Genomic DNA, 26,721 nt, shown 5'->3' on the forward strand with positions numbered 1-26,721 from the left:
TCACATCCAGGAATGGGAGTTGATTGTTGGTTTCCTTCTCTCTCATAAATCTAATCCCTATGAGAACAGTGTTGATCATCAGGTATGTGTTCTCGATTTCTGTTCTCTTAATGATAACAAAAGTGTCATTGACATATCTGAATTTGGGCTGGATTTGTGGTAGGGCTGTTTGTTCCAATCTTTGCATTACTGCTTCTGCTATGAGCCCAGAGATGGGTGAGCCCATTGGTGTTCCATTGATCTATTCATATATTTAGTTGTTGAATGTGAAGTGTGTCGTCATGCACAGGTCTAGTAGTTTGAGTATGCAGTCCTTGTTGATAGGTTCCCCGGCGTGCTGTCTGTTCTGCTTGTCCAGAAGGTTGGCTATTGTCTCTCTGGCTAGAGTTTTGTCAATTGAAGTGAACAGTGCCATAGCATCAAATAAGACCATTGCTTCATCCTTGTCTATGATAATGTTCTTGATGTTGTCTAGGAATTCTTGTGATAATTGTATGGAGTGTTTGGATCCCCTAATAAAATGTTTTTAGTTTTTATTGGAGTTATTTTGCAATGGCATTTCTGGGTGTGCCACAAAGGGTCTAAGTATGTCTAGTTTGTGTACTTTGGGTAATCCATAAAATCTTGGGGTGTTGTTACTTTCTGGTTTCATCCTTTTATCAGTCAATCCTGGTTATTAGTCTATTTTTTTGAATGTTCCGTAGTGTATTGTTCATTCTGTTGGTTAGCTGTGGTGTGAGGTCACACTCCCTCTGTAGGTAGGTGTCAGTATCTGAAGTAGTTTCCCTGCTTTCTGAATATATTCGGTTTGTCCATGATAACTAGCATTCTGCCCTTGTCTGTTGGTACTATGATTTTGTTCTTGTCATTTTTGAGTGTTTTTAGGGCTTCTCTCTCTTTGGTGTTGAGGTTGTTTGTTTGTCTTTTCCTTGTTAGAAAGGGTACAGTAGTTTGTCTGACTGTTTGCTGTGTCTCTTCGATTAGTCCATTAGTTCTGAGCGTATATTCCAGTGTAGCTCGGGAGTCTGTTGTTTTTGCGTCCCTGTGGTTGTAGTTGATTCCTTTGGCTAGTACAACTTTTTCTGTGTCTGTAAGCTTTCTGTTGGAAATGTTTCTAACCCAGGTGTCTGTCGTGTTGTCTTCTCTGCTATTTGTTAGCTTAGTCATTTTGTTTTGCAGTACTGTTCTCTTTCTGTATGTGGTTCTGTTCTGTCTTATTGAAGATGGTTGGCAGGTACACTACTATATGAAGCTTCCATAATTCAATCTTTTTTCAGTATGCACTGTCACAAATAATCTGATACCTGTATACCTAAGGGAATAAATTCCTTTAGAAAAGAACACACATAAAATCATACAAGAATGGACAAGAAAATATAAATTTTGTCAATCAAACTTTTTCTGTCCTGGCAAGGTGTGGCCTCCATTCACTATAAAACCTGTACTTCCTGCTCTCCGTTGACCACCCACTACCCCTGCACATTCAAATGTAGCTACCTATTTTCCTGGGACAGTAATAAAAGGGAGGAGAAAAACTTTAGATCAAAGAAAATTCTCTTTGACCACCCTCAAAAAGTACAAGGGATCTCATTGAATAATTAACCCAAAGGACTGTTAGTCTAGATCTTTTGTACTGCAGTGTCTAGAATGGGACTTGGATGTAAAATCTTCTAACTCAGAGATGTGAGTATTATGAGGCATGGCTGACCAAGGCCAGACCAGATGATAATAGCCAATTACCTTTCTTGAAGAGCGTTAGTCAACCAAATAGGTTTTTGATGACAATGCAGTAGTTGCTGAGCCTTTCCAGTAATTTCTGTTTTTGTCACAAATCAATAAATATAGCCAGATAGACTACAAGGGAATTAAACATGAGTGTTTAGTTTAATCCCTTCATAAATAAAAATTTAGGAAGTTATGTTAAACGTATATTGAACCTTGGTTACACAGAGTACTATTTGTAAGAAATTTCAAATCCTGATGAATGTATCTGTAATGTTTCAAAGCCACTAGTGATAGTTATGAATTTACTTAGCTTTGATGAAACATGATACATTACAGTTTTTATGCATCCGTTTACAAATAACAACTGTTGTTACTCATGGTTGCCCTTTTGGTAAAAGGCATGGCTCCTTCATTCTCACATGTTTTTCACCTGATCCTTTTACATGTCCCAAGTCTCCTAGTAGTACTCCAGAAACAGGTGCAGCAAGTATAGTCCAGCGTAGGGGCTGGAACCTGCTTTAGAATTAGCACAATTTTTTTTTCTGTGCTGGATTTCTGTTTCCATGGTGATCCAAGACCCAGGACTGAGAGGACTGGAAGTTCCAAATATGATTAGAACCTGGGCTTTTAAACATGTTTTCTTCTACTTAAGGGACAGCATGGGCAAACTGGAAGCTCTCTGTAATACAACAGGAAATCAGCTGCACAATTTAGAAGAATTTTTTACCCAGATAACAGTGAGAATATAAAACTCATTATCAGAGAGTTGCTGGGACAAATAATATTGATAATTTAAGACAAATTAGATAGATTGGGAGATGTGAGTAGAGAGTTTCGCTGATAGAATTAGAGGAAAAATGGCTGAGGATTTATTGATGCTTAAGTGCCAGCATAGACTGGTGAAACTTCTATGTAATCACGTAAGGGACTTTATTCCATGTAATTCTTACCTGTTATAAGTATCAGGTTATAAAGTCTAATAAATGATATTGTTCTCTGACATCTGAAACCTTAATTCAAAGAAAGTCTCATGCATTGGAATGATTAATATGTCACAGCACTACTTGGCACTTAGTTAAAAGATCAGTTCGAAATCCTATTTTCTGTTAATCTTTAAAAGGAGATGTGAAATTTACTTAAATCCTTGGTATGCTATTGTTTCTCTTTGTTTCTTCGAATAGACAAAAAGTTTGGAGTCAAAGCCAGGATTAATGGAGCTTTGGGCATAACTCTAAGTTTAGTGAAACAAAACCTCCAAAACTCCAAGCTGATTTTACCTTGTCTGCAACTGCTGCGGGTTTATTCCAGTAACTGTAAGTAACGTATGGAAAGTATTGTTGTAGCTGCATATTCAAACAACATTCATGTCTCTGAACTTTTCATGGACTGACTGAATGCCACAAATTACCTATATCTTTCGAAAATGATATGGACATATCAAGGAAAGGGGGATAAGTATCTGCTAAAAATGTTGAAAATTGGTATATTTCATTGGATTGGATAAGGTAATGGGCTATCACAATATTTGCCCATTGCGATTTATATTCAGACGTGGCTCAGATTAAATGCAGTCATAAATGTGAAAGCATCTTAGCTTCAATGTAGTACAGTCAAAATTGATTAGAAACTATTTATATTTATTCCAAAATCCATTAAAATGCCTTGTAAGTTAATCATACTTATTTGATTTTTTAAATTCGCTAGAATTTATTTTGGTTTTAATGGCTATACTATGTTCAATTTAATTTTCCACATTTTTTTTAGCTGTCAATGCTGTGTCCTTGGGTAAAAATGGTGTTGTGGAACTTATGTTCAAGATTATTGGTCCTTTTAACAGGAAGAACACAAGTCTTATAAAGTAAGTAGTATAAGAATCGATGGAAAGCATGAATAAATCAAGAAGTAATGTTTAATGTGCCATATTTGTTTTGTTTTCTTTAATAGATTTTAAAAGCACTCTTTTGTTGATTTTAGATGAAGATTTTCTCTGTCATGCTGGGGATGCATTGAAAAAGTATTAATCTTTGAATTTAGGCCCAAAAAAAGATGTATCGGTGCCTTTTTAAAATTGCAAGAATCCAGCAATATAGAAAAGCAAAGAGATTTAGGATCCAAGTAAATATATTCTTCAAAATTAGTGACCAGTTTCAGAAAGTAAAATGTTGTTACAATAAATTAAATATGAAGATACCAAAGCATAGGCAATTTTCCTTGAACACTCCAGGGGTTCCCTGCTCTCTGACACATATGGAATTAAGTTACTGTTCAAGAAGGACTGCCTAAATCCATTTGCACATGTAGCCCATACTTCAATGCAACTATTTTAAAAATGCATCTTTCATTATTCTGTGACATTAGATATTTGATGCAACTATTACGGAATTTGTTTGGCAGAAAGATATTTTGCCTGCATGTTCATTGGCTATTTGACAACTGAAAGTGTGTTAATGGTTCACTGATGTGCTGAAGTGGGTGTCATAAATGGTATAATTTAGGTTCATTCTGCAATCTGATGTTTTCTGCAGAACATTGCATCTCAAAAGTGAATTTAAGCTGATGCATTAATCAGTGCTCTACTGAATTCATGTACCACTCTTTTTAACAATAATAGAATAAAACCATGAGGGGCATGGATGGGGTAAATAGACAAGGTCTTTTCCCCAGGGTGGGGGAGTCCAAAACTAAAGAACATAAGTTTGAGGTCAGGGGAAAGATTTAAAAGGGATCCAAGGGAAATCGTTTTTATGCAGAGAGTAGTGCGTATATGGAATGAACTGCCAGAGGAAGTTGCAGAGGGTGGTAGAATTGCAACATTTACACTTCCACAGATGCCTTTAAAGTTAATGAGAAGGGTTGAGAGGGATATGGACCAAATGCTGGAAAATGTGACTAGACGTATTTAGAATATCTGATTGGCATGGCAAGTTGGACCGAAGGGTCTGTTGCTATGTTGTATATCTCTGACTCTGTAACTGAGGTTCGAGGATTGCACTGTTTCTCTCTACTCCTACTGCTGCACTGGTCACAGCATTTATTTAAATGATTTGCCCAGTTAATGACCTGGCCAGATGTATACTTTCTCTATATTGCATTCACAATAAGAAGATTAATTAACTCGGTATCTTTAATAAACAGCAAGCTTATTGATTTTTAGAAAAGAAGATTTATTCAGCCAAGTTGCAAAGCTGGTTAATGAACAGATTGAAGTATGGAAATCAAAATATAGACAAAACAGCAGCATTTAAATATGCTTCCCCTGCAAAATGGAAAAATTTTAAATTACAGTACAAGTAGTAAATTCCATTGAAATAGATTAGCAATCTGATTTTTAGTTTTTTTTTCCATAAAGACTTAGGTGTTATGACCAATATACACTTATCCTTGTATCTATTGTGGGCATGTACATCAAATTTTTTTCAAGCTTTTAAAAGATTATTTTCTCCACCCTGGACCACTCTGATTTTCTTTTCTGGTAAATTCATCAATAGAATGGTTATATTTCTTTTCCTCCATTCATGGGATTCACTGGCTGGACCAGCATTAATGCATAATTGCCCTGGTGAAGGTGGTAGTGTGTTACCATCTTGAATCGCTGCAGTCCTTGTTATGAAGGGACATCTTGATGTAGCACTGTTAGAAAGGAAGTTGCAGGATTTTGACCCAGTGACAGTGAAATAATCAGGATAGTGTGTGGCTTGAAATTGTCTCAGCCAGATGTATATGGCTTTCTAGTTGGTTCCTTCACCATCTGAACTTATCTTTTAAGTGCCATTCAACTACTCTCCATGATGAACATTGTGAAGTAGCCACCTGTTTTTAAGTTTTTATTTCCAGTTTTTCTTCTTGAAATCAAATTTTACCATCTGCCATTGTGGGATTGAAATCCATTTTCCTGGAACATTAGCGTGGGTTGAGGATTACCAGTCCAGTGCCATTAGCACTATGCCAGCATATCCCCAGAAACCTTATAACTTCCCTTTTAGTCTTGGGCAGGGAACTCCTCTAATGATTGTACTTTTGCTCTTCGTGATTGCACTTGTCCTTGCCTTACTATATGTCTAGAGAAATTACATGTATTTCTGCAGACTCATTTTTGGTAAGGTTTGTTACTGAAACAGCTAACTGTAATTTTATAAACAGAGCTTTTAATTGTTCCAAGTGATTCATCCACATGCCACTGTATAACAGCACATTATCAGAGGAAACTCAACTTGGGAATACATGCTGTTACTTCATTAATCTCTAGAAAGCAGATTTTTTTTAGCCCAAGCGATATTATTTGGCATCAGAAAAGATTGTTTGGTTTGACAAAGGTCATTCCCAGATGTTTAAGGAACCAGCCAGTATCTTTTGAAAATAAGTCTACTTTGGTTAGAAGTCTGGCTCTGCCAATGCTGTAAGTACAATCTTCTAAATGTGGAATTGCGTTGGAACTTGGCTTTGTTGCTATATTAACCTTTTTTGTTCAACCAAATCTTTAATCGTGACAGTAAGGCATTAACAGTACTGAGGAATCCAGCTGCCTTGAGTGGGTTGAATGAGGCATTTTTCCAATATGTGTTGGATTTTTGCTTTCACTTGAGCCTGTGTCTCTCGAAAATGTTGAGAATATTCCATAGTAGAGGATTCTCACACATCCACATGACGTATTGCCAAGGTTGCCTATCTGGTTTGTCTTTACAAACTGTCTTAAATTCTACGATTAGTCTTAATGGGTCTCCTCATTGCCCTGCCTCTGAATATAAAATCATGGTGTCTCACCTCCCTAATTGTTCCATGTTAGGTAATAAGATGGTAAGTGGCACTGTTTTGGAGTTGTCCGGACCTCCCTCCTGCTTTATCCTACTTTCTCTTTTTATCCGGTACTGTCCTTACTACCCATCTGTGGCTCATTCTTCTGACAGGATGTTAATTCGTCATATTGGAGGTAACATAGCTGATTCTCTTTCTGGCATTCTGGGGCATCAGTCAAATAATTTACTTTGTCAAAAACAGAAATTGCTGGAGAAACTCAGCAGGTCTAGCAGTATCTGTGGAGAGAAAGCAGAGTTAACATTTCAAGTCCAGTGACCCATCTTCAGAATACTGGTTTTGTTTTAAATCTTCAGCATCCGCATTTCTTTGTTTTTAATTAACGTTGTCAGTTGTTTTGATTTCCCTTAATAGACCACTGTTTTGAGTTTTTAGTGGTTAACATTGTAAAGCCTACAGTACTAGCATATTATTCCTTGGTTGAAATGTTTGGGTATTGATGTAGTTGTTAGCCCATTTCCTGGAACATTAGCTTAGGTTGAGGATTATCAGTCCAGTGCCATTAGCACTATGCCAGCATATCCCCAGAAACCTTAACTTCCCTTTTAGTCTTTGTTTTTAATTAACGTTGTCAGTTGTTTTGATTTCCCTTTAATAGACCACTGTTTTGAGTTTTTAGTGGTTAACATTGTAAAGCCTACAGTACTAGCATATTATTCCTTGGTTGAAATGTTTGGGTATTGATGTAGTTGTTAGCCCATTTCCTCATGGTTGTGGAACTTGGAAAAGTTCTTGAGTCAGTCCCAGAACATGGCTATATAATCTATGCAAAATATTTGTTTCTCTGTTCTTAAAACTTTCTTTTTATTAGCTTCACATGACTTCTCATCTCATGTCCATAAATTAATTCAAAAGGACTAAAACCAGTGTGCTCGTTTGGTGAAACCAGATAGCAAACAAAAGAAATTCCAGTTTTTCTCCCAGTCATGGGCATGTATGTGACAGTATATTCTGATCCTCGTTTTCAAGATTTGATGGGATTGCCCTAAACCCCTTCTGTCCTTCAATATTGTACAAATGACTTTAATTATTTTACACCCAGACCCTTCATAACTTCTTAAAACATTGTTGACATAATGTTGGAACCTTATCCGATTGGATCTACATCATTTATCCAGATCCAGAGAAAAACTGGGTTAACTTCTCTACCTGTATCTTGGCAGAAATTGTTCTCAAGAATATGGCCTCTGGGGAACCAAGTAACTATACCTCAAATGGTAATGATATACAGTTGTCCCGTTTTTATTTTTGGTTGAAGGCAGTCTGCCAGCACCCTATTAAATGGCTCCATAAAAACTGGTTTGGGAATTAGAGGTGGCAATTGGATTTCAGGCTGTGATTTTTCCCAATCTGGCCAATTTTATGCAACTGCACTATGCCTTTGTGAAGTCTTGGCTAGTAATATGCTTGAGTCATCTGATCCTACAGGCCTTGCCATAGGAAACTCACAGGCTATCCTAAGCATCTCCTGACAATATTTGCATAACACCACTATTTAGTGAACTACTGTCCACTGTTTGTCAGCAGGTCCATGTGGAGCTCTCCACTTTCACAGCAAAAGGCTGAAGAGGCTGGGGCTATTTTACCTGGAACGTTGAAGCTTTAGTGGTGACCTTATAGAAGTTTATAAAATCATGAGGTGCATATGTAGGGTAAATAGACAGGGTCTTTTCCCCAGGGTAGCAGAGTCCAAAATTAGAAGGCAAATATTTAAGGTGAGAGGCAAAAGGTTTAAAAGGTACCTAAGGGACAACTTCTTCACGCAAAGGGTGGGACATGTATGGAATGAGCTGTGAGAGGGAGTGGAGGAGGCTGGTAACATTTAAAAGGCATTTAGATTGGTATATGCGTAGGAAAGGTTTAGAGGGATATGGGCCAAATGCTAGTAAATGGGACTAGATTTATTTAAGATACCTTGTCAGCATGGATGAGTTGAACTGAAAGATCTGTTTCCATGCTGTACAGCTCTATGACTTGAATCCTGTTTCTAATGAAGTAACATGCTTGAATTTGTCCTGCTTCACCCTTGCTTTGAGCCCATTGTACTACATTGGCTTATTAAGTCCTGATCTGAGAAGCCTGACTGAACATTTCCTTCAGGTTTTCCAGATCGCCCAGAAAATGTCTGGATAGCTGTCTGTAATGCCAGATTGACCTCCACCAGTGGAACTTGTTGAACCATTACATGGAACACTGCACAGGAAGGGAAATTTCCTGGAAAGTTATCAGCAAATGGTCTGTCTCCTTGACTTCATTTAGACATTCCATGGCTATTGTAAAAGCTACTACTTTTACTGTGGCCAAATCATGCATCAGAAGTAAGTCAATTCCATCTACAAGTAAACTATGGGTAACCTCTACAGTTACAAAACTAGATAATAGGCCAAACTCCAGGTATACCCAAACAGAAAGAGTAGGTTTACACGCTGCCGTTAACTAAAACCCTGGCCTTCCATGCTCACTGGTGGAATTGTCACACATTTTGCACGGCAAAAGACTTCCTGTGGCTCTTGTATTCCAAAGTGAGTTGTTGATTTACATGCCTCATTTACGAGATAAAGAGTTATTTTTCTTTTTGGCAAGATTTCCCTGCAGTTGTTGGATAACTTGTCTACCTCCCTCACGATGATTAATCCTGTTGCTTTACCCCGAAGCCCACAGAAGTGGGCTATGTAAACATTTAGGCTCTCTGACATGTTGACCACTCTCGGCACCTTTTCTTCCTGATCTGAGCTTGAGATCCCAGGGCATTCCAAACTGTCTGTCCTTGTCCTTGGCTATTTTCCTCCCTCTCATTTGCCTTACTTCTATTCTTCTTGGCTTACGTGAAGATGATTGGAAAAAAAGAGTTTGAAACTGGTAATCATCAGTTGCCTGCCTTGTTTTGTAACCCCGGTTCTCATGATTGGAAGTAGTGGATTTTTAAATTCTGTCAAGAGAATTATTTCCCTAAGGATCTCAAATGTAGTATCTTTAATCCCCTTATCCAGCAGTCAAACATACTTTGCTTTACATGCTCAAATTCAACATAACTCTGTTTAGACTTTTACCAAAGGTTTTTAAATTTCTACCTTAAGTGTTGGGGTCTGGATTTATTCAAGCAGAAAACCTTTTTGTGCTACCTCATTATCTATAGACCCTTGCTCAAAAAGCCTGGCATAAACCTCATTTCTTGCTCGTCAGTCTGCTTTGCGTGAGTAATGTGCAATTTTCTTCTAGCCACCCCATCTGTTTAGCTATCTTTTTAAAAGAAATTTTAAAACTGTCTTTGTTCCTTCAATGAAACTTTGGAAGGGCTTGCACAAATTTAACAGCTCCTTGTTGGGTCTTGGAATGAATTCAGATCTTGCCTCCTCGGTTTATTAGTCAGGATCAAAGGCATCTTTTTTCCCCAGCTTTTTAAGCTAGCCTTCTGTTTCTTGCTCTTTTCCTTTCTGTCTCTCTGTCTTTTTCCCTTGCTTATAATAGTTTTAAGGTATCTTTCTTTTCTCACCTTGATATCTGGTCCTCCAATCAAGTGCTGATTGCCATTGAATGTGGGATCCTCCTAGGAGCCTGCAAGCCAGTTCAATAGGATTTGCTTTTAGGCTTACCATATAGTGACTGCCTTACAAGTCATTTGGAAGAATATCAGTGGTATTGAGATGAAGCTGTACATTTTGGCTTGATCGACTGCTTACAGGGCTCAACTAGGACTGGTCGTGAATGTTCCTGCCCTGGACTTGATCTGGGCAGAAGCACGAAGGCTGCAGGACCTCTACCTCATATACTGTAGCCTTCATTCAATGTTACACTCCTTTATCAGGTTTTAAAGTTGTTAAAATAATTCTCCTTATTCTGTAATGTAGATTGCAGCGGTTCAATAAAGCAGCTGATCACCATCCTTTTGTGTGCAACTGTGATAGGCAGTAAATGCAGGCCCAGCCAGAGATGCCCATGTCCCACAAGTGGATTAAAAACAAAACTTTATCTGTTGCCTCTCTATCAGTTAAATTTGTAATCCCAGAAGGAAACTTATATTTGTTTTCTGTCGCAAGGGTTAATGAAATGCATCAAATTTTTTTGTGTGTTATAGAGTCTCATTGGACACACTGGCAGCATTGCTGAAGAGCAGTAAGTGTTTTTATCTATTATCTGTGGATCGACAGTTGATCATTAAGGAAAGAAATTCTCTTTCCTCTTTAAAATTTGTTTTTGAGATTGCTTCCTTTTTTTCCCTTCCCTTCTTATGCAGGGGCATAAATCTACCGTGTTAAATGCTGTTTGGTCTAAATGCCTATGTGAAAATTCATCTCGTGAGTGAGCTTCATAATTAAACCTGATCCCACTTTTTGATTTTATTCACATATTTTAATTCTTCACATCATTGCCATTTTCAGTTGATGTAGTTTAGATTGAGACTTAAGTGGTATAGAACCTAAACCATCTCCACTCACTTTTATAACCATTATGTCTTTAACACACTGAAGGACATTCATGAAAAAGTTTAATATTTAAGTCAATCCGATAGTTTTGAGGTCACTAGTGCAGTGACAAGCTTTTTATTCCAGATTTATTTCAGTGAATTTCTTCATCAAGTGAATGTAAATTATCTCATGCACTTTTTTGAAGAAGAGCATGGTTTCCTGACCAATATTTAATCCTCAATTGATATCACTAAAACAGATTATCATGCTGTCGTTTGTGAGAACTTAGCTGCAGCATTTTCTATTGCGACACTTAGTATATTTTAAAAGTAATTCATTAATTGTAAAGCAGTCCAGAATACCCTATTGTATGGACTAGGTCAAAGCCCCTCGAAATATATTCAAGCCCCCTCAAAATATATTAAGATAGTTTGGAGTCTAACATTTTCTTATTTTAAAGGTAAGTGTAAGATGTTGTGTTCTTGATGCAACTCGATTGGTCAAACAACCCGGCTTGAAACAAAACATGCTTTATTTATAAGCTATAATTAAAATACAGACAAAAGTAAAATAAAAGAATTGACTTAACTATAACTCTATTGAAATACTTAAAATTATATATGTATTACCTAATACTAATTAAGTGTTTCAATGTAGTATCATCCCATAAACATGCTGTTGGTAAAGGCAAATTCAGTAAAATAGATTGTCTCACATGCAATTCTAGCAGCAAGAAGGGATAAGAGCTCCCTTATCCAGCTACAAGACACCACCAACTGCCAATGAAGTCTAAAACTAAAAATAATCCTGGTTCTGTAGGAGCTGACCCTACCCATACAGGCTGCTTCTATTGTTCCAACTTGTTTTTAAAAAAAGCCTCAAGGCCTCACAAGCCGTTTACTTCATTGGCTTTGGAGGAGGATGCTCGACATCTTTGTCTCAACCTTTCTCCATGAAAAACATAGGGCATCATAAACCTCTTAAAGCCATAGTATCGTCACACTATATTTGTGAAAGGCATGACATAGAAGAAAGGCTTTTTGGTTGTTGGAGTTTAGTGAATGCAGTTAATAGCAGTTCAAAAAGCTACTATACAAAAATTCAATTTAGCTCCTCAAAACTTATATATGACTTAAAACATTCTAATAATTTTATTACCCTAATAGTCTGGAGCACTGGTCCAATCCAGAGATGTCAAATTCCCACCAGGAGGAGAAGATATTTGAATGTGAGGGTTAGAATCTCTCTGCTGGTTGCCACAAAACTATCGTATTGCATTAAATTCATATTGTTTAGAAAAGAAAACTTACAGTGCTTACATGCTCTTAGCTGCATGTGATTCCAGACTCTCAGCAATGATCCTTAAATGTCCTATGAAATGGTCAAAGAATCATAAAGCATGGCAACTAACTTTTCGGTCCAACCAGTCCATGCTGAATATAATCCCAAACTAAGCTAGTTCCACCTGTCTGCTCCTGGCCCATATCGCTCTAAAACTTTCCTATTTATGTACTTAAGTATATTTTAAACATTGTAACTGTTCCTGCATCCACAACTTCCTCAGGAAGTTCATTTCACACACTAACCCCCCACTCTGTTTCAAAAAAAAAATCCCTCCTGTCTTTTTAAAATCTCTTTTTCTCAACTTAAAAATATGCTCCCTAGTCTTGAAATCCCTCATCCTAGGCAAAAGACACCTACCATTAACCCTATCTATAGCCCTCTTGATTTTATAAACGTCTCAAGGTTACCTCTCAACCTCCTATGCTCCAGTGAAAAATGTCCCAGCCTATTCAGCCTTTATTTATAACTCAAACCTTCCATACCTGGCAACATCCTGGTAAATTTCACTTGCACCAAACCATGACAAAAAAAACTGGAATAAAAATAATATGTATAGCTCTTTCTTCTCCCAAAAAGTTTGCAAAATTTTTTGACTTTTGGTTCTCACACCTTTTCTTCCCCTTTAATCTGTAATAGTGGTAAATCATGAAGTATACCTATTATTTATTTTAAAATGTGTATGTATCTTTTATTATAGAAACCAATGCCAGGAGAGCAGTGGATAGGGGATACCTTCCTGTTCTTCTCACAATTTATATTGATTGGCATAGACATGACTCAAGGCATCGGCATGTGCTTATCCGCAAAGGGATTTTAACCTGCATCAAGAATATCACAAGTATCAAGTTGGGCAGGAAAGCTTTCGTGGATGCTGAAGGGATGAAAGTCTTATATAATTCCTCTCAAGTAAATATCTTAATTGGTTTTTAACTTTTAAATAATTATGTGGACATAATCCCAAGATTTTGGGATTCACTTCAGTTGTAATTGTAACACCTAGTTCAATTTCAGTTGTGGTCCTGAGTTGCAAGACCTAATCTAACGGTTTAATAGTCCGAATTTATAACTAGTATATTTTTACAAATTTTACAGGATGTATGAAGTTCATCAAATTAATTCATAAAGATAAAACTTAAAAACTAAAACCAAAAAGAGCAATCACATTGCTCGGAGTATACTTTGGATTCCCCCAACAGTCAATGAAAAATAGAAGTAAATAGGTAGGAGGCTGGAAGAACAAGCCAGGCAGCATCAGTAGGTGCAGAAGTCAATATTTCGTGTGTAACCCTTCTTCAGGACTGGGGGTGGATGTGGTGGGAGCTGTAGATAAAAGGGGAGGCAGGGACAGGGTGGTGAAATGAGGATAGGTGAAAATGGGTAGAAGGTACGAACTGGTTGGTCAATTGGAGGAATGAGTCTGGTCTGGGGGTCCGGTCAGCCCCTGCAGACCCTGCTGTGATGCTCGGTGAAGCGTTCCCTGAGTTTACATTCGGTCTCCCCAACGTAGAGAAGACCACTTCGGGAGCACCTGACGCAGTAAACTAGGTTGGAAGAGAGGCAGGTGAACCTTTGTCTCACCTGGAAGAACTGTTTGGAACCCTGGATGGAGGTGAGGGGGTGGTGTACTGGCAGGTTTGTAGTAAACATGGGTCTGGAGACTGTCTCTGGAGATGGAAATGGTGAGGTTTAGAAAGGGAGGGAGATGGACCAAGTGAATTTGAGGGCAGGGTGACGTTGATGAACTGCTCCAGTTCAGCCTCGGTGAAGGACACTGAACTGATGCAGTCAACGATGTAATGGTGGAAGAGTTGGGGTACAGTGCTTGTGTAGGTGCAGAAGAGGGACTGTTTGATATAGCCAACAAAGAGACAAGCATGGCTGGGGCCCATCCGAGTGCCCATGGCCACCGCCTTGATTTGGAAGAAATGGGAGGAGTTAAAGGAAAAGTTATTGAGTGTGGGGACCAGATGTCCACCTAATTTGAACAACGTGCTTTTCCTTCCTCCGTCATCCAGACAGCCCTCCACCGCACCACTGTCATACCCCGTTCCACCACTCTAACTGACCCCCCACGCAATAAAGACAGAGTCTCCCTTGTACTCACCTACCACCCCACCTCTCTTCTGACCTAGTTTTCTGCATCAGGTGCTTTTGATGTAGTATCCCCTACATTGGCGAGACTGAACATAAACTTAAGGAACAGTTCACTGAGCATCGCAGCCAGGTCTGCAGGGGCTGACCGGACCTCCCAATCACCGCCCATTTCACTTTCCCCAACCACTCCCTTTCCAACATTATCATCCTTGACCTCCTCCGTTGCCAAGACAAACTACAGTTCCTATTGGAGGTGCAGCACCTTCTCTTCCACCTGGGCAGCCTGGAGGACTCGACACTGAGTTCTCCAATTTCAAATAACCTCCCTTCCCAGCCCGTCCTCATCCCTTCCCAGCCCCTCCTCCTCCCTTCCACTGCTGCCTGCCACGAACTGGATTCATTCCTCACATTGACCAACCAGGTCATACCCTCAACCTGTTTTCACCTATCCCCACTTCAACACCCTGCTCCCATCTCTCCTTTTATCTGCAGCTCCTCCCACACCCACACCCAGTTCTGAAGAAGGGTTACACCTGAAATGTCAGCTTCTGCACCTCCTGATGCTGTCTGGCTTGCTGTGTTCCGTCAGCCTCCTGCTTGTCTATGCTGGATTCCAGTATCTGCTGTTTTTTTTCTCAAAACCAAAGAAAAAATAGAAGAGCAGATACATAAACAATTCTCAAAGAGTAATAAGGTTGTAATCGTGAATTTTATCTTTTCCCAACATTAACTGGGATAGTCATAGTGTGAAAGGTCTATAGAGAGCAGAATTCTTAAAATGCATCCAAGAGAGCTTTTTAAGTCAGTGTGTCACAGGCCAGTGGTCTTGGACTGTTATTTTAGGTGATGAAGCCTAGCAAAAAGCGCTTACATCAGTAGAGGAGCATTTTGCAAACAGTGACATGAAAACAAACCTCAGTTATATTCCAAGTACATTATGGATAAAAGGCAAGAGAATTAAGGAAAAGAATGGTAAGTTGTGCATGGAGACTTAGGACATAGATAATGTTCTACGTTAATACTTTATGTCAGTATTTACTAATGAGAGGCGTGATGTGGGTAAAGAAATCAGGGAGAAGATCTTTGATATACATTGTCAGAGAGAGCTTTTTCAGTAGTCTGGTAGACTTAAACATAGATAAATCTCCAGGGCTAGATGAAATGTATCCCAACTGTTGAGTGAGGGAAGGACGAAATAATAGGGGTGCTGGCAATAATTTTCCTCTCTAGCCACAGAGTTGGCAGAGAACTGGAGGACAGCAAATGTGGTACCATTTTTCAAGAAGAAGGAATAAACCAGGAAACTACAGGCCAGTCAGTCTAAGATCAGTGGTTGGGAAACGATTGGAAGTAGTTGTGATAGACAGAATAAATCTACACGGAGAGGCAGAGATTAATCAACAACAGTCGGCATGGGATTTCTCACGGGAAGGTCATGTCCAACTAACTTGATTGAAGTTTTTGTAGAGGTGACCAGGTGTGTCGATGAGGACAATGTTTTGATGTGCTCTATTTGGATTTCAGTGAGATTTTTTTTATGATGACTGGCATGGAATAGTCGTAGCAAAGATCCATGCAAACTTGGAAATTGGGTCCACGGTTCGTTGAGTGACAGGAAGGAGAGCATGGTAATTTCTGACTGAAAGTGTGTCCTGCAGAGTGCCACAGGGGTCATTGTTGGGGCACTTGGCATTCATGATTTACATAAATGATTTAGACTTGAATTTCAGGCAGATGGTTGATACAAAAATTGGTGGATGGTAAGTAGTGAGGAAGGTAGCCTTAGATTACAGGAGGATATCGATGGACTGGTCAGATGGGCTGATGAATGACAGATTGAGCTCAATCCAGAATAAATGTAAACTGGTGCACTTGATCAGCAGTAACAAGGCAAGAGAGACCAAAGTGTGCATATACACCGTTACCTTAAGAAACCAGGACAGATAGATAAAGTGGTGAAGAGGGCAAATTGCCTTTATTCGCTAAGGTATAGAGCAGGGAGATGCTGGATGGTATAAAATGTTGTTAGGTCACAACTGGAGTATTGTGTGCAGTTCTGGAATCCACATTAAAAGAAAAACATAATAACATTGGAAAGAGTATGGAGGAGATTTACTAGGATGTTGCCTGAGCTGGAGAGTTTTAGCTATGAAGAGCGATTGGATAGACTGAGGTTGTTTTCCTTAAAGCAGAGGGGATTGAGAGGGTTCATGATTGAGGGACATAGATAAGTAGACAGAAATTTTTTTCTCCTTGATCAGTGATCAGGGAGCATAGATTTAAGATAAGGGGCAGATTTAGAGGAGATGTGAGAAAAATCATCTTCATGCAGAGGGTGGTGGGAATCTGGAACACGCTGCCTTTCAGGATGATACAGGTAGAAACCTTTTGAATATTTAAGCAGTATTTAGATGTGCACTCTCAATGTCAAGGCATACAAGGCATTGGGCCAAGCGCAGGAAAATGGAATTTGAATATTTGATTTTGACTGGCACAGGCAACTTTTTTCTGTGCAGTAGATCTCTATGATTCTATGGTAAGAGAAGATTTTTTTTTCCTCTTAGGCAAAAAAAAATCAAGGGCTGTCTGGAATATGGACTATGGAATTCACCAGATGATCCATGATTGTATTCAGTGGTCAAGGGCTTGAGTGACCTACTTCTGCTCCACATTTTTATGTTCAAATGTATGGATGTTCATATCAATATATATGTTCATCTTTTGTTTAAAAGATTTAAGTATTTACCATTGAAGTAATCCCAGCACATGCACGTGTTCATGCGCACACACAAAACGTTAGAAATGTTCTCTCCAGAGATTAACTTTGGGGGAGCAAACACCTTTGAGTAAATTGGTTACTGGCATGTGCTGTTGACCCTCTGGAATCTCTTCAGATTCATTTAGGATGTTAAAACGAAATCTTACAGAAGGCTTTGTGGGAGAGCAACTATTTTGGCTTTAAAGGTCTCAAACAATAACCTCATGTAGGTACTTCAGAATGCTAGGGAAGCCTAAGCTGGAAGTCTTGTCCTTTTTTTTTAAGACTATACCTCAATTGAACTCAAGACATATGACTTTTTTAAAAATGTTCTTTTTTTTAAGAAGCAAGTGTCCCAATTTCAGTTGCTTCCTTGCAACAAAATGAATGTCCAGATATCTCCTCACCACCTCAGATGAACTAATTTTCACAATCCATCAAACATGATTCCTCAAACAATAATCCATCAGACATGATTCCTCAAACGATAATTCTTCAAACATGATTCCTCAAACAATACTAATAATAGAAGTGTTTCCACAACATCGTCTAAGTTTAAACTTTTTGAATAATGTTTTTGCTCGCCTGTTTAGCAAGAATATTTTAAAAATCTTTGCTGAGTTTTCCATGCATATATAAATTTTAAATATTGCAATTCTTAAAGAGAACTGTGATATAGAATCTGTAGACTGCAATTATCATCTTCACTTTTTTCGTTTTCAGGATTGCCTTTCGGTGAGAACCCTGGATCCTCTGGTCAATATCTCTAGTCTCATCATGAGAAAATGCTTCCCTAAAAATCGGCTTCCCATTCCAACTATCAAGAGTGTATACCACTTCCAGTTACTAGTAATCCCAACAAGTGGCCCTGTAGCTCAACTGTATAATTTACCTCCTGAAGGTAAGTTTTTGAGAACTTTGAACAGTCTTTTCCAAAACAAAAAGTAAAGTGAGCAGCTAGTATATTAAATAAGTGAATTTGAATGCATGATGCATATTGAAAATAAGGTGGAGACAAACCTATAAATTGGTCAAAGTTGTATTCCTTCCACAAATGAACATTTGGCTCAATCTGGACAAATAATACGGCAGCATAGTTATCCAAATTACTGGTGTACTTCGTCATTGGTTTTGGTCAAAACTACCAATATTCACCAAGATATGAACAGGTGAAGAGAATTGTTTCTGAAGTTACCATATTTTTGTACATCTAGAGCAAACTTAATCTCTGACTCAGACAAACAATTTTCTTGTAAATATGTATTCTTCTGCATACCTGTAGGCATCTGTGTTACGTTGACCTCCACAGAAATGCATCCCATATTTGGAATTAGATAATATGGGTAGTCAAAGTATACCTCTATCTCCAATCTCAGTTGCTAATTGGCTGATTGCTTCAATCTAATACTAAATTGCCCATACTATCCAGGGATGTGAAGGCTCGGTGAGTTAACTATGGGTAATGGAGGTTTACAGGGATCAGGTAGTGAGGGTGGGATTAGGTAGGATGCTGTTCAGAGGGTTAGTGTGGATTTGATGATCTGAATGGCCTGCTCCGTACTGTAGGGATTCTATGATTCTAATCCTCTGTGCTGTTTCTAAGGGCCTGTTCAGTTATTCGTGACAGAGGATAGATGGTGAGTCATAGCAAGAAGAGGCACTTATTTTATGATACAACAGATAGTCTATTCAAAGTTTGAGAGAAGATTTGTAGCTCGGGTGCTCGTTGTTGTGGTTCTGTTCGCCGAACTGGAAGTTTTTGTTGCAAACATTTCGTCCCCTGTCTAGGTGACATCCACAGTGCTTGGGAGCCTGCTGTGAAGCGCTTCTGTGATGTTTCCTCCGGCATTTATAGTGATTTGTACCTGCCGCTTCCGGTTGTCAGTTCCAGCTGTCTGCTGCAGTGGTTGGTATATTGGGTCCAGGTCGATGTGCTTATTGATTGAATCTGTGGATGAGTGCCATGCCTCTAGGAATTCCCTGGCTGTTCTCTGTTTGGCTTGTCCTATAATAGTAGTGTTGTCCCAGTCGAACTCATGTTGCCTGTCATCTGAGTGTGTGGCTACTAAGGACAGCTGGTCATGTTGTTTCGTGGCTAGTTGGTGTTCATGGATGCAGACCATTAGCTGTCTTCCTGTTTATCCTATGTAGTGTATACCACAAAGGTATACAGGAAAGCCACACACACAGACCAAGTCCTAAACAACGAAAGCAACCACCCCAACACACACAAAAGAAGTTGCATCAAGACACTGTTCAAAAGGGCCACAACACACTGCAGTACACCAGAACTGCAAAAAGAGGAAGAAGAACACCTATACAATGTATTCGCCAAAAACGGATACCCCCGCAATTTCATCAACAGATGCCTAAGGGAAAGATAACGGAATGAGGACATGCCACAACCCAACGGAATGAGGACATGCCACACTACCATACATCAAAAACATTTCTGAACTGACAGCCAGACGACTGTGACCACTAAGACTCATAACAGCACACAAACCAACAGCCACTCTCAGACAACAACTCACCAGGATGAAGGACCCGATACCCAGCATGAGCAAAACCAATGTAGTGTACAAAATCCCACGCAAGGACTGCACAAAACACTACATAGGACAAACAGGAAGACAGCTAACGGTCCGCATCCTTGAACACCAACTAGCCACGAAACGACATGACCAGCTGTCCTTAGTAGCCACACGCTCAGATGACAAGCAACATGAGTTTGACTGGGTCAACACTACTATTATAGGACAAGCCAAACAGAGAACAGCCAGGGAATTTCTAGAGGCATGGCACTCATCCACAGATTCGATCAATAAGCACATCGACCTGGACCCAATATACCAGCCACTGCAACGGACAGCTGGAACTGACAACCGGAAGCGGCAGGTACAAATCACTATAAATGCCGGAGGAAACATCACAGAAGCACTTCACAGAAGGCTCCCAAGCACTGTGGATGTCACCTAGACAGGGGACGAAACGTCTGCAACACAAATTCCCAGATAGTTTATTGCATGATAGCAATCGTTTTAAGTTACATTGATTAGTTAAGCATGCCTATTTCAGATTAGCAAGTGCCTGTCACTTCTGACCCATTGGGCTCTCATGCAAGACTGCATGATTCTCCACCCAAGACTGAGAAATATTATCAAATTGGGCAGAATTTATCACAACTTCAATATCAATGCTTCCAAAACCATTACCTTGTACAATCATAACATTTAGAATTACTCTTTTCAATTACCCTAACCAAGAAAAAAATGTGTCACCTACCTGTCTATCTCTTTAAAGTATAACATAGGTTTTAGTAAGATCCCGTCTCATTCTTAAAAGCTCCAGATAATACAGCCTCGGTTTGCCCAATCTCTCTTCAAAGGACAGTCCTGTTGTCCCCGTAACATGCTAGTGAAACTTTGATGCCTTTTGTCCATGTCAATTAAATCCCTCATAAGGTAAAGAGATCAAAAGTGCATATAATACCCGAGGTGAAGTCTCACCAAGGATATGTGCAATTGAATCAAGACTTTACTACTACCATATTCAAATGCTCTTGTGATTCTCCCTAAATAGTCGACATTTGCTACCATCCAATCAACTGGCTCCATTAAACTTTGGAGGATGATTACCAGTTCACCCACAATCTGCATAGCTACCTCTTTCTGGGAACCTAGCCTTTAGTCTCATTAATTTCTCCAATACAATCTCCTCACTAATACTAATTTGCATTACATCCTCATTCTCCCTCATTGTTTGGATTTCTGATAGAATTTACAGCTTTGAAGGAAACTGTATGGTTCCTCCCTCCTCTGTTAGCTGTTTGAAAAACAACTATCCATTTAGTTCCATGCCCTGCTCTTTTCCCAGAGCCTCATAACATTTTCTCCAAGTATTTATCCAGTTTGTTTTTGGAGGTTATTATTGAATCTCATTTTCATTATTCTTTCCAATCAAGCATTATAAATGACAACATTTTGTTTCTCTTCACATTTGCCTCTGCTTCTTTTTGCCAATTACCTTAAGTCTTTGTGATTGGTAATTGATCATTCTGTGGTTGGACATAGCTTTGCCTTATTTATTCATAATGTTTTACATTTCCATCAAATCTCCCTTGCACTTTCTCTGTTAGAAGAAGAACTTCTCGATTTTGTTTAGACTGTCCATGCAACTGAAATCTTTGGTCATCTTCTCAGCATCCTCTCCAAGGTCTTGTGAAAGTGTTGAGAACTGTCTACAGTGTTCCTGATGGGACACAACTCAGTTTGATAAATATAGTTGTCAACGTTAATGTGCATCATGTGATTTTTGACAGTGTAAATAACTTGGTATTCTCTCTATGACTCTATGATCGAGTCACCAGATGGTTCTTTGCTAAAATGTTTGATGACTATCAGTTACTTTGCCCACCACCTCATCCACTGGTCCAAAAGAAAGATGTAGAGCAAGAAGACAGCTCTTTCAAAGATGACGCAGAGGCAGAGCGGAAGAGTCGGACATCGCACAGAGCCATGGTAATAGGGGACTCCATCGTGAGAGGAACTGACCGGGGTTTTTGTGGCAGCAGACAGGATTTAAGGATGGTGTGTTGCCTTCCTGGTGCCAGGGTGAAAGACATCGCGGACAGAGTGCAGGAAATCCTCAAGAACGAAGGTGAAGAACCAGAGGTGGTGGTACATGTCGGCACAAATGATGTCGGGAAGAAGAGGAGGAACATACTACAGCGGGACTTCGGAGAACTAGGAAGAAGGCTGAAAAGCAGGACGTCCAAGGTGGTTATCTCTGGTTTGCTTCCAGTTCCTCGGGCTGGTGTGGCCAGAAACAGGGAGATAATGGACTTGAACGTGTGGTTGGGGAACTGGTGAAGGAAGCAAGGATTTAAGTTCTTGGATCACTGGGGTATATTTTGTGGTAAGCATAAATTCTACAAGAAAGACGGTTTGCACCTTAATAGGTTAGGGACCAGCATTATGGCAGGCAGGTTTTCTACTGCAACACCGCTACATTTAAACTAAGTAGCAGGGGGGAGGGGACAAACTGGATGTTTAAAAAGGAAATTGAAGGGAAAGTTAGAACAAGAGAAGTCAAGAAAGACAACTGTATCAATGAGGCAGAAAACTCGGAAAGGGATCATGCTGTAAGGTTGAGTGAAATAAGGGTTGATGGGAAGGGTGAGAGCAGTAACAAATTAGAAATACTATACATGAATGCACGAAGCATTAGACATAAGATGGATGAGCTTGAGGCTCTTTTGGAAATTGGCAGATACGATATTGTGGGGATAACTGAGACGTGGCTTCAAGTGGACAGGGCCTGGGAAATGAATATTCAAGGCTACACGTGCTATCGTAAGGACAGACTGATGGGCAGAGGGGGTGGGGTGGCCTTGTTGGTAAGGGAGGATATTCAGTCCCTTGCGCGGGGGGACCTAGAGTCGGGGATGTAGAGTCTGTGTGGATAGAGCTGCGAAATACTAAGGGTAAAAAGACCCTCTTGGGAGTCATCTACAGGCCCCCAAACAGTAGTCGGATGTCGGATGTAAGTTGAATCAGGAGCTGAAATTGGCCTGTCGCAAAGATGTCACTACAGTTGTTATGGGGGATCCTGGGAGAATCAGGATGGTATTGGACCTCAAGAAAGAGACTTTGTGGAGTGCCTCAGAGATGGATTCTTAGAGCAGCTGGTGCTGGAGCCGACCAGGGAGAAGGCAATTCTGGATCTGGTATTGTGTAACGAACTAGAATTGGTCAGAGACGTCGAAGTGAAGGAGCCATTGGAAAGTAGTGACCATAATACATTAAGCTTCAATACATTAAGCAATTTGAGAGGGAGAGGGTACAGTTGGAAGTGACAGTACTTCTGTTGAATAAAGGGAACTGTGGAGCTATGAGGGAGGAACTGGCCAAAGTTCAATGGTGCAATACCTTAGCAGGGATGACTATGGAGGAACAATGGTGGATATTTCTGTGTATAATGCAGAAGTTGCAGGATCAGTTCATTCCTAAAAGGAAGAAAGATCCCAGGAGGAGGCATGGGTGGCCATGGCTGACGAGGGAAGTTAAGAAACATATAAAGTTAAAAGAGAAAAAGTATAACATAGCAAAGATAAGTGGGAAAACTGAGGACTGGGAAGCTTTTAAAGAACAACAGAGGATTACTAAGAAGGAAATACGCAGAGGAAAAATGAGGTACGAAGGTAAACTGGCCAATAATATAAAGGAGGATAGTAAAAGCTTTTTTAAGTATGTGCAAGACAAAAAAAAGGTTAGGACTAAAATTGGGCCCTTGAAGACAGAAACAGGGGAATATATTACGGGGAACAAAGAAATGGCAGAAGAATTAAATGGGTACTTCAGATCTGTGTTCACTGGGGAAGACACAAGCAATCTTCCTGAGGTAACAGTGGCTGAAGGACCTGAACTTAAGGGAATTTATATTTGCCAGGATTTGGTGTTGAAGAGACTGTTAGGTCTGAAGGTTGATAAGTCTCCGGGGCCTGATGGTCTACATTCCAGGGTACTGAAGGAGGTGGCTCGGGAAATCGTGGATGCGTTGGTGATTATTTTCCAGAGTTCGATAGATTCGGGGTTGGTTCCTGAGGATTGGAGGGTGGCTAATATTATACCACTTTTTAAGAAAGGTGGGAGAGAGAAAGCAGGAAATTATAGACCAGTTAGTCTGACCTCAGTGGTGGGAAAGATGCTGGAGTCTATTATAAAGGATGAAATTACGGCACATCTGGATAGTAGTAACAGGATAAGACAGAGTCAGCATGGATTTATGAAGGGGAAATCATGCTTGACTAATCTTCTGGAATTTTTTGAGGATGTAACTCTGAAGATAGACGAGGGAGATCCAGTAGATGTAGTGTACCTGGACTTTCAGAAAGCTTTTGATAAAGTCCCACTCAGGAGGTTAATGAGTAAAATTAGGACGCATGGTATTGGGGGCAAAGTACTAGATTGGATTGAAAATTGGTTGGCTGATAGGAAACAAAGGGTAGTGATAAATGGCTCCATTTCGGAATGGCATGCAGTGACCAGTGGGGTACCGCAGGGATCCGTGCTGGGACCGCAGCTTTTTACAATATATGTTAATGATATAGAAGATGGTATCAGCAATAACATTAGCAAATTTGCTGATGATACAAAGCTGGGTGGCAGGATGAAATGTGATGAGGATGTTAGGAGATTACAGGGTGACCTGGACAAGTTAGGTGAGTGGTCAGATGCATGGCAGATTCAGTTTAATGTGGATAAATGTATGGTTATCCACTTTGGAGGCAAGAACAGGAAGGCAGATTACTACCTCAATGGAATCAATTTATGTAAAGGGGCAGTACAGAGAGATCTGGGTGTTCTTGTACACCAGTCAATGAAGGCAAGCATGCAGGTACAGCAGGTAGTGAAGAAGGCTAATAGCATGTTGGCCTTCATAACAAGAGGAATTGAGTATAGAAGCAAAGAGGTGCTTCAGCAGCTGTACAGGGCCCTGGTGAGACCACACCTGGAATATTGTGTGCAGTTCTTGTCTCCAAATTTGAGGAAAGACATTCTGGCTATTGAGGGAGTGCAGCATAGGTTCACGAGGTCAATTCCTGGAATGGCGGGATTATCTTACGCTGAAAGACTGAAGCGACTGGGCTTGTATACCCTTGAGTTTAGAAGACTGAGAGGGGATCTGATTGAGACATATAAGATTATTAAAGGATTGGACACTCTGGCAGCAAGAAACATGTTTCCGCTGATGGGTGAGTGCCTAACCAGAGGACACAGTTTAAAAATACGGGGTAGGCCATTTAGGATAGAGCTGAGGAGAAACTTCTTCACCCAGAGAGTGGTGGCTGTGTGGAATGCTCTGCCCCAGAGGGCAGTGGAGGCCCAGTCTCTGGATTCATTTAAGAAAGAGTTGGATAGAGCTCTCAAAGATAGTGGAATCAAGGGTTATGGAGATAAGGCAGGAAGAGGACACTGATTAGGAATGATCAGCCATCATCATATTGAATGGCAGTGCAGGCTCGAAGGGCTGAATGGCCTACTCCTGCACCTATTGTCTATTGTATAGGAACAAAATGCCATCACATTAGATAATTGCATCAAGAACAGTTTAGGCAGAATTAACTATGACTAGATTAATGTATTTTTGTTAAGATAATTATGACAGTTGAATTGAGGGAAGAACAGGCCTGATTAATACCAGAGATGGATGAGGGTCAAGAATCTATTATCAGATCAGCATTTGGAAAAAAATGATCAGATACTTGGGCAGTTCACTCAGTTCTAGGAGTTTCCAAAACACGAAGTGAAGGCTAGGATTCTCCAGAACTCAATCAAATGTTTTGTATTTGTAATGTTTCATACTTAGAACATAGAACATAGAACAATACAGCACAGAACAGGCCCTTCGGCCCACGATGTTGTGCCGAACTTCTAACCTAGATTAAGTACCCATCCATGTACCTATCCAAATGCCGCTTAAAGGTCGCCAATGATTCCGACTCTACCACTCCCACGGGCAGCGCATTCCATGCCCCCACCACTCTCTGGGTAAAGAACCCACCCCTGACATCTCCCCTATACCTTCCACCCTTCACCTTAAATTTATGTCCCCTTGTAACACTCTGTTGTACCCGGGGAAAAAGTTTCTGACTGTCTACTCTATCTATTCCTCTGATCATCTTATAAACCTCTATCAAGTCACCCCTCATCCTTCGCCGTTCCAACGAGAAAAGGCCGAGAACTCTCAACCTATCCTCGTACGACTTCCTCTCCATTCCAGGCAACATCCTGGTAAATCTTCTCTGCACCCTCTCCAAAGCTTCCACATCTTTCCTAAAGTGAGGCGACCAGAACTGCACACAGTACTCCAACTGTGGCCTAACCAAAGTCCTGTACAGCTGCAACATCACTTCACGACTCTTGAATTCAATCCCTCTGCTAATGAACGATAATACTCCATAGGCCTTCTTACAAACTCTATCCACCTGAGTGGCAACCTTCAAAGATCTATGTACATAGACCCCAAGATCCCTCTGTTCCTCCACCTGACTAAGAACCCTACCATTAACCCTGTATTCCGCATTCTTATTTGTTCTTCCAAAATGGACAACCTCACACTTGGCAGGGTTGAACTCCATCTGCCACTCCTCAGCCCAGCTCTGCATCATATCTAAGTCCCTCTGCAGCCGACAACAGCCCTCCTCACTGTCCACAACTCCACTTGTTTTCCTTTCTTAGATCATATCTTCCTTAACCAAGATATCAAATTATACCGATACTTGTTCTATCCGTCTCCCAATCCTTTTCTATCGCTGTATTACAAGAACCACAGGGTTTTCTGCCGTTTTGTTTGTCTGCTCCGCCCTTCCTACATCATCGTTGTGAGATTGATAATTAGTTATTTTATGCGTCCCCGAACTGCTATTATGTAATGCCTTCCCTTTCTTTATCCCCATTTTTAACTTCTAACATTTGTCATGAATTCAAATTCCCAATCAATCCAAGAGATCTGAAAATAAATTTTAAAAACACAGTTACATAGAAAATGCAAAAAGTATTCATTAATAAGGCTGCATCT

The 26,721-nt window shown here is 40.0% G+C and overlaps 1 protein-coding gene across 6 annotated transcripts in view; it reads left to right on the top strand.

The window, feature by feature from the left end:
- The window catches only part of agtpbp1 (ATP/GTP binding carboxypeptidase 1), a 330,136-nt gene that overhangs the window by 157,136 nt on the left and 146,279 nt on the right, over positions 1–26,721 (top strand). For all 6 annotated transcript variants that reach the window (XM_043713129.2, XM_043713120.2, XM_087997543.1 and 3 more), the window contains 5 exons: positions 2,907–3,038; positions 3,490–3,583; positions 10,613–10,650; positions 12,985–13,193; positions 17,863–18,040. In XM_043713129.2, the coding sequence (XP_043569064.1) occupies positions 2,907–3,038; positions 3,490–3,583; positions 10,613–10,650; positions 12,985–13,193; positions 17,863–18,040 (651 nt within the window). The remainder of the gene's footprint in view (positions 1–2,906; positions 3,039–3,489; positions 3,584–10,612; positions 10,651–12,984; positions 13,194–17,862; positions 18,041–26,721) is intronic.

The sequence above is a fragment of the Chiloscyllium plagiosum genome, unplaced genomic scaffold, assembly GCF_037043375.1.
Source record: "Chiloscyllium plagiosum isolate Xiang-an unplaced genomic scaffold, Cpla_swu_hap1 HiC_scaffold_2, whole genome shotgun sequence".
NCBI classification, from domain to species: Eukaryota; Metazoa; Chordata; class Chondrichthyes; order Orectolobiformes; family Hemiscylliidae; genus Chiloscyllium; species Chiloscyllium plagiosum.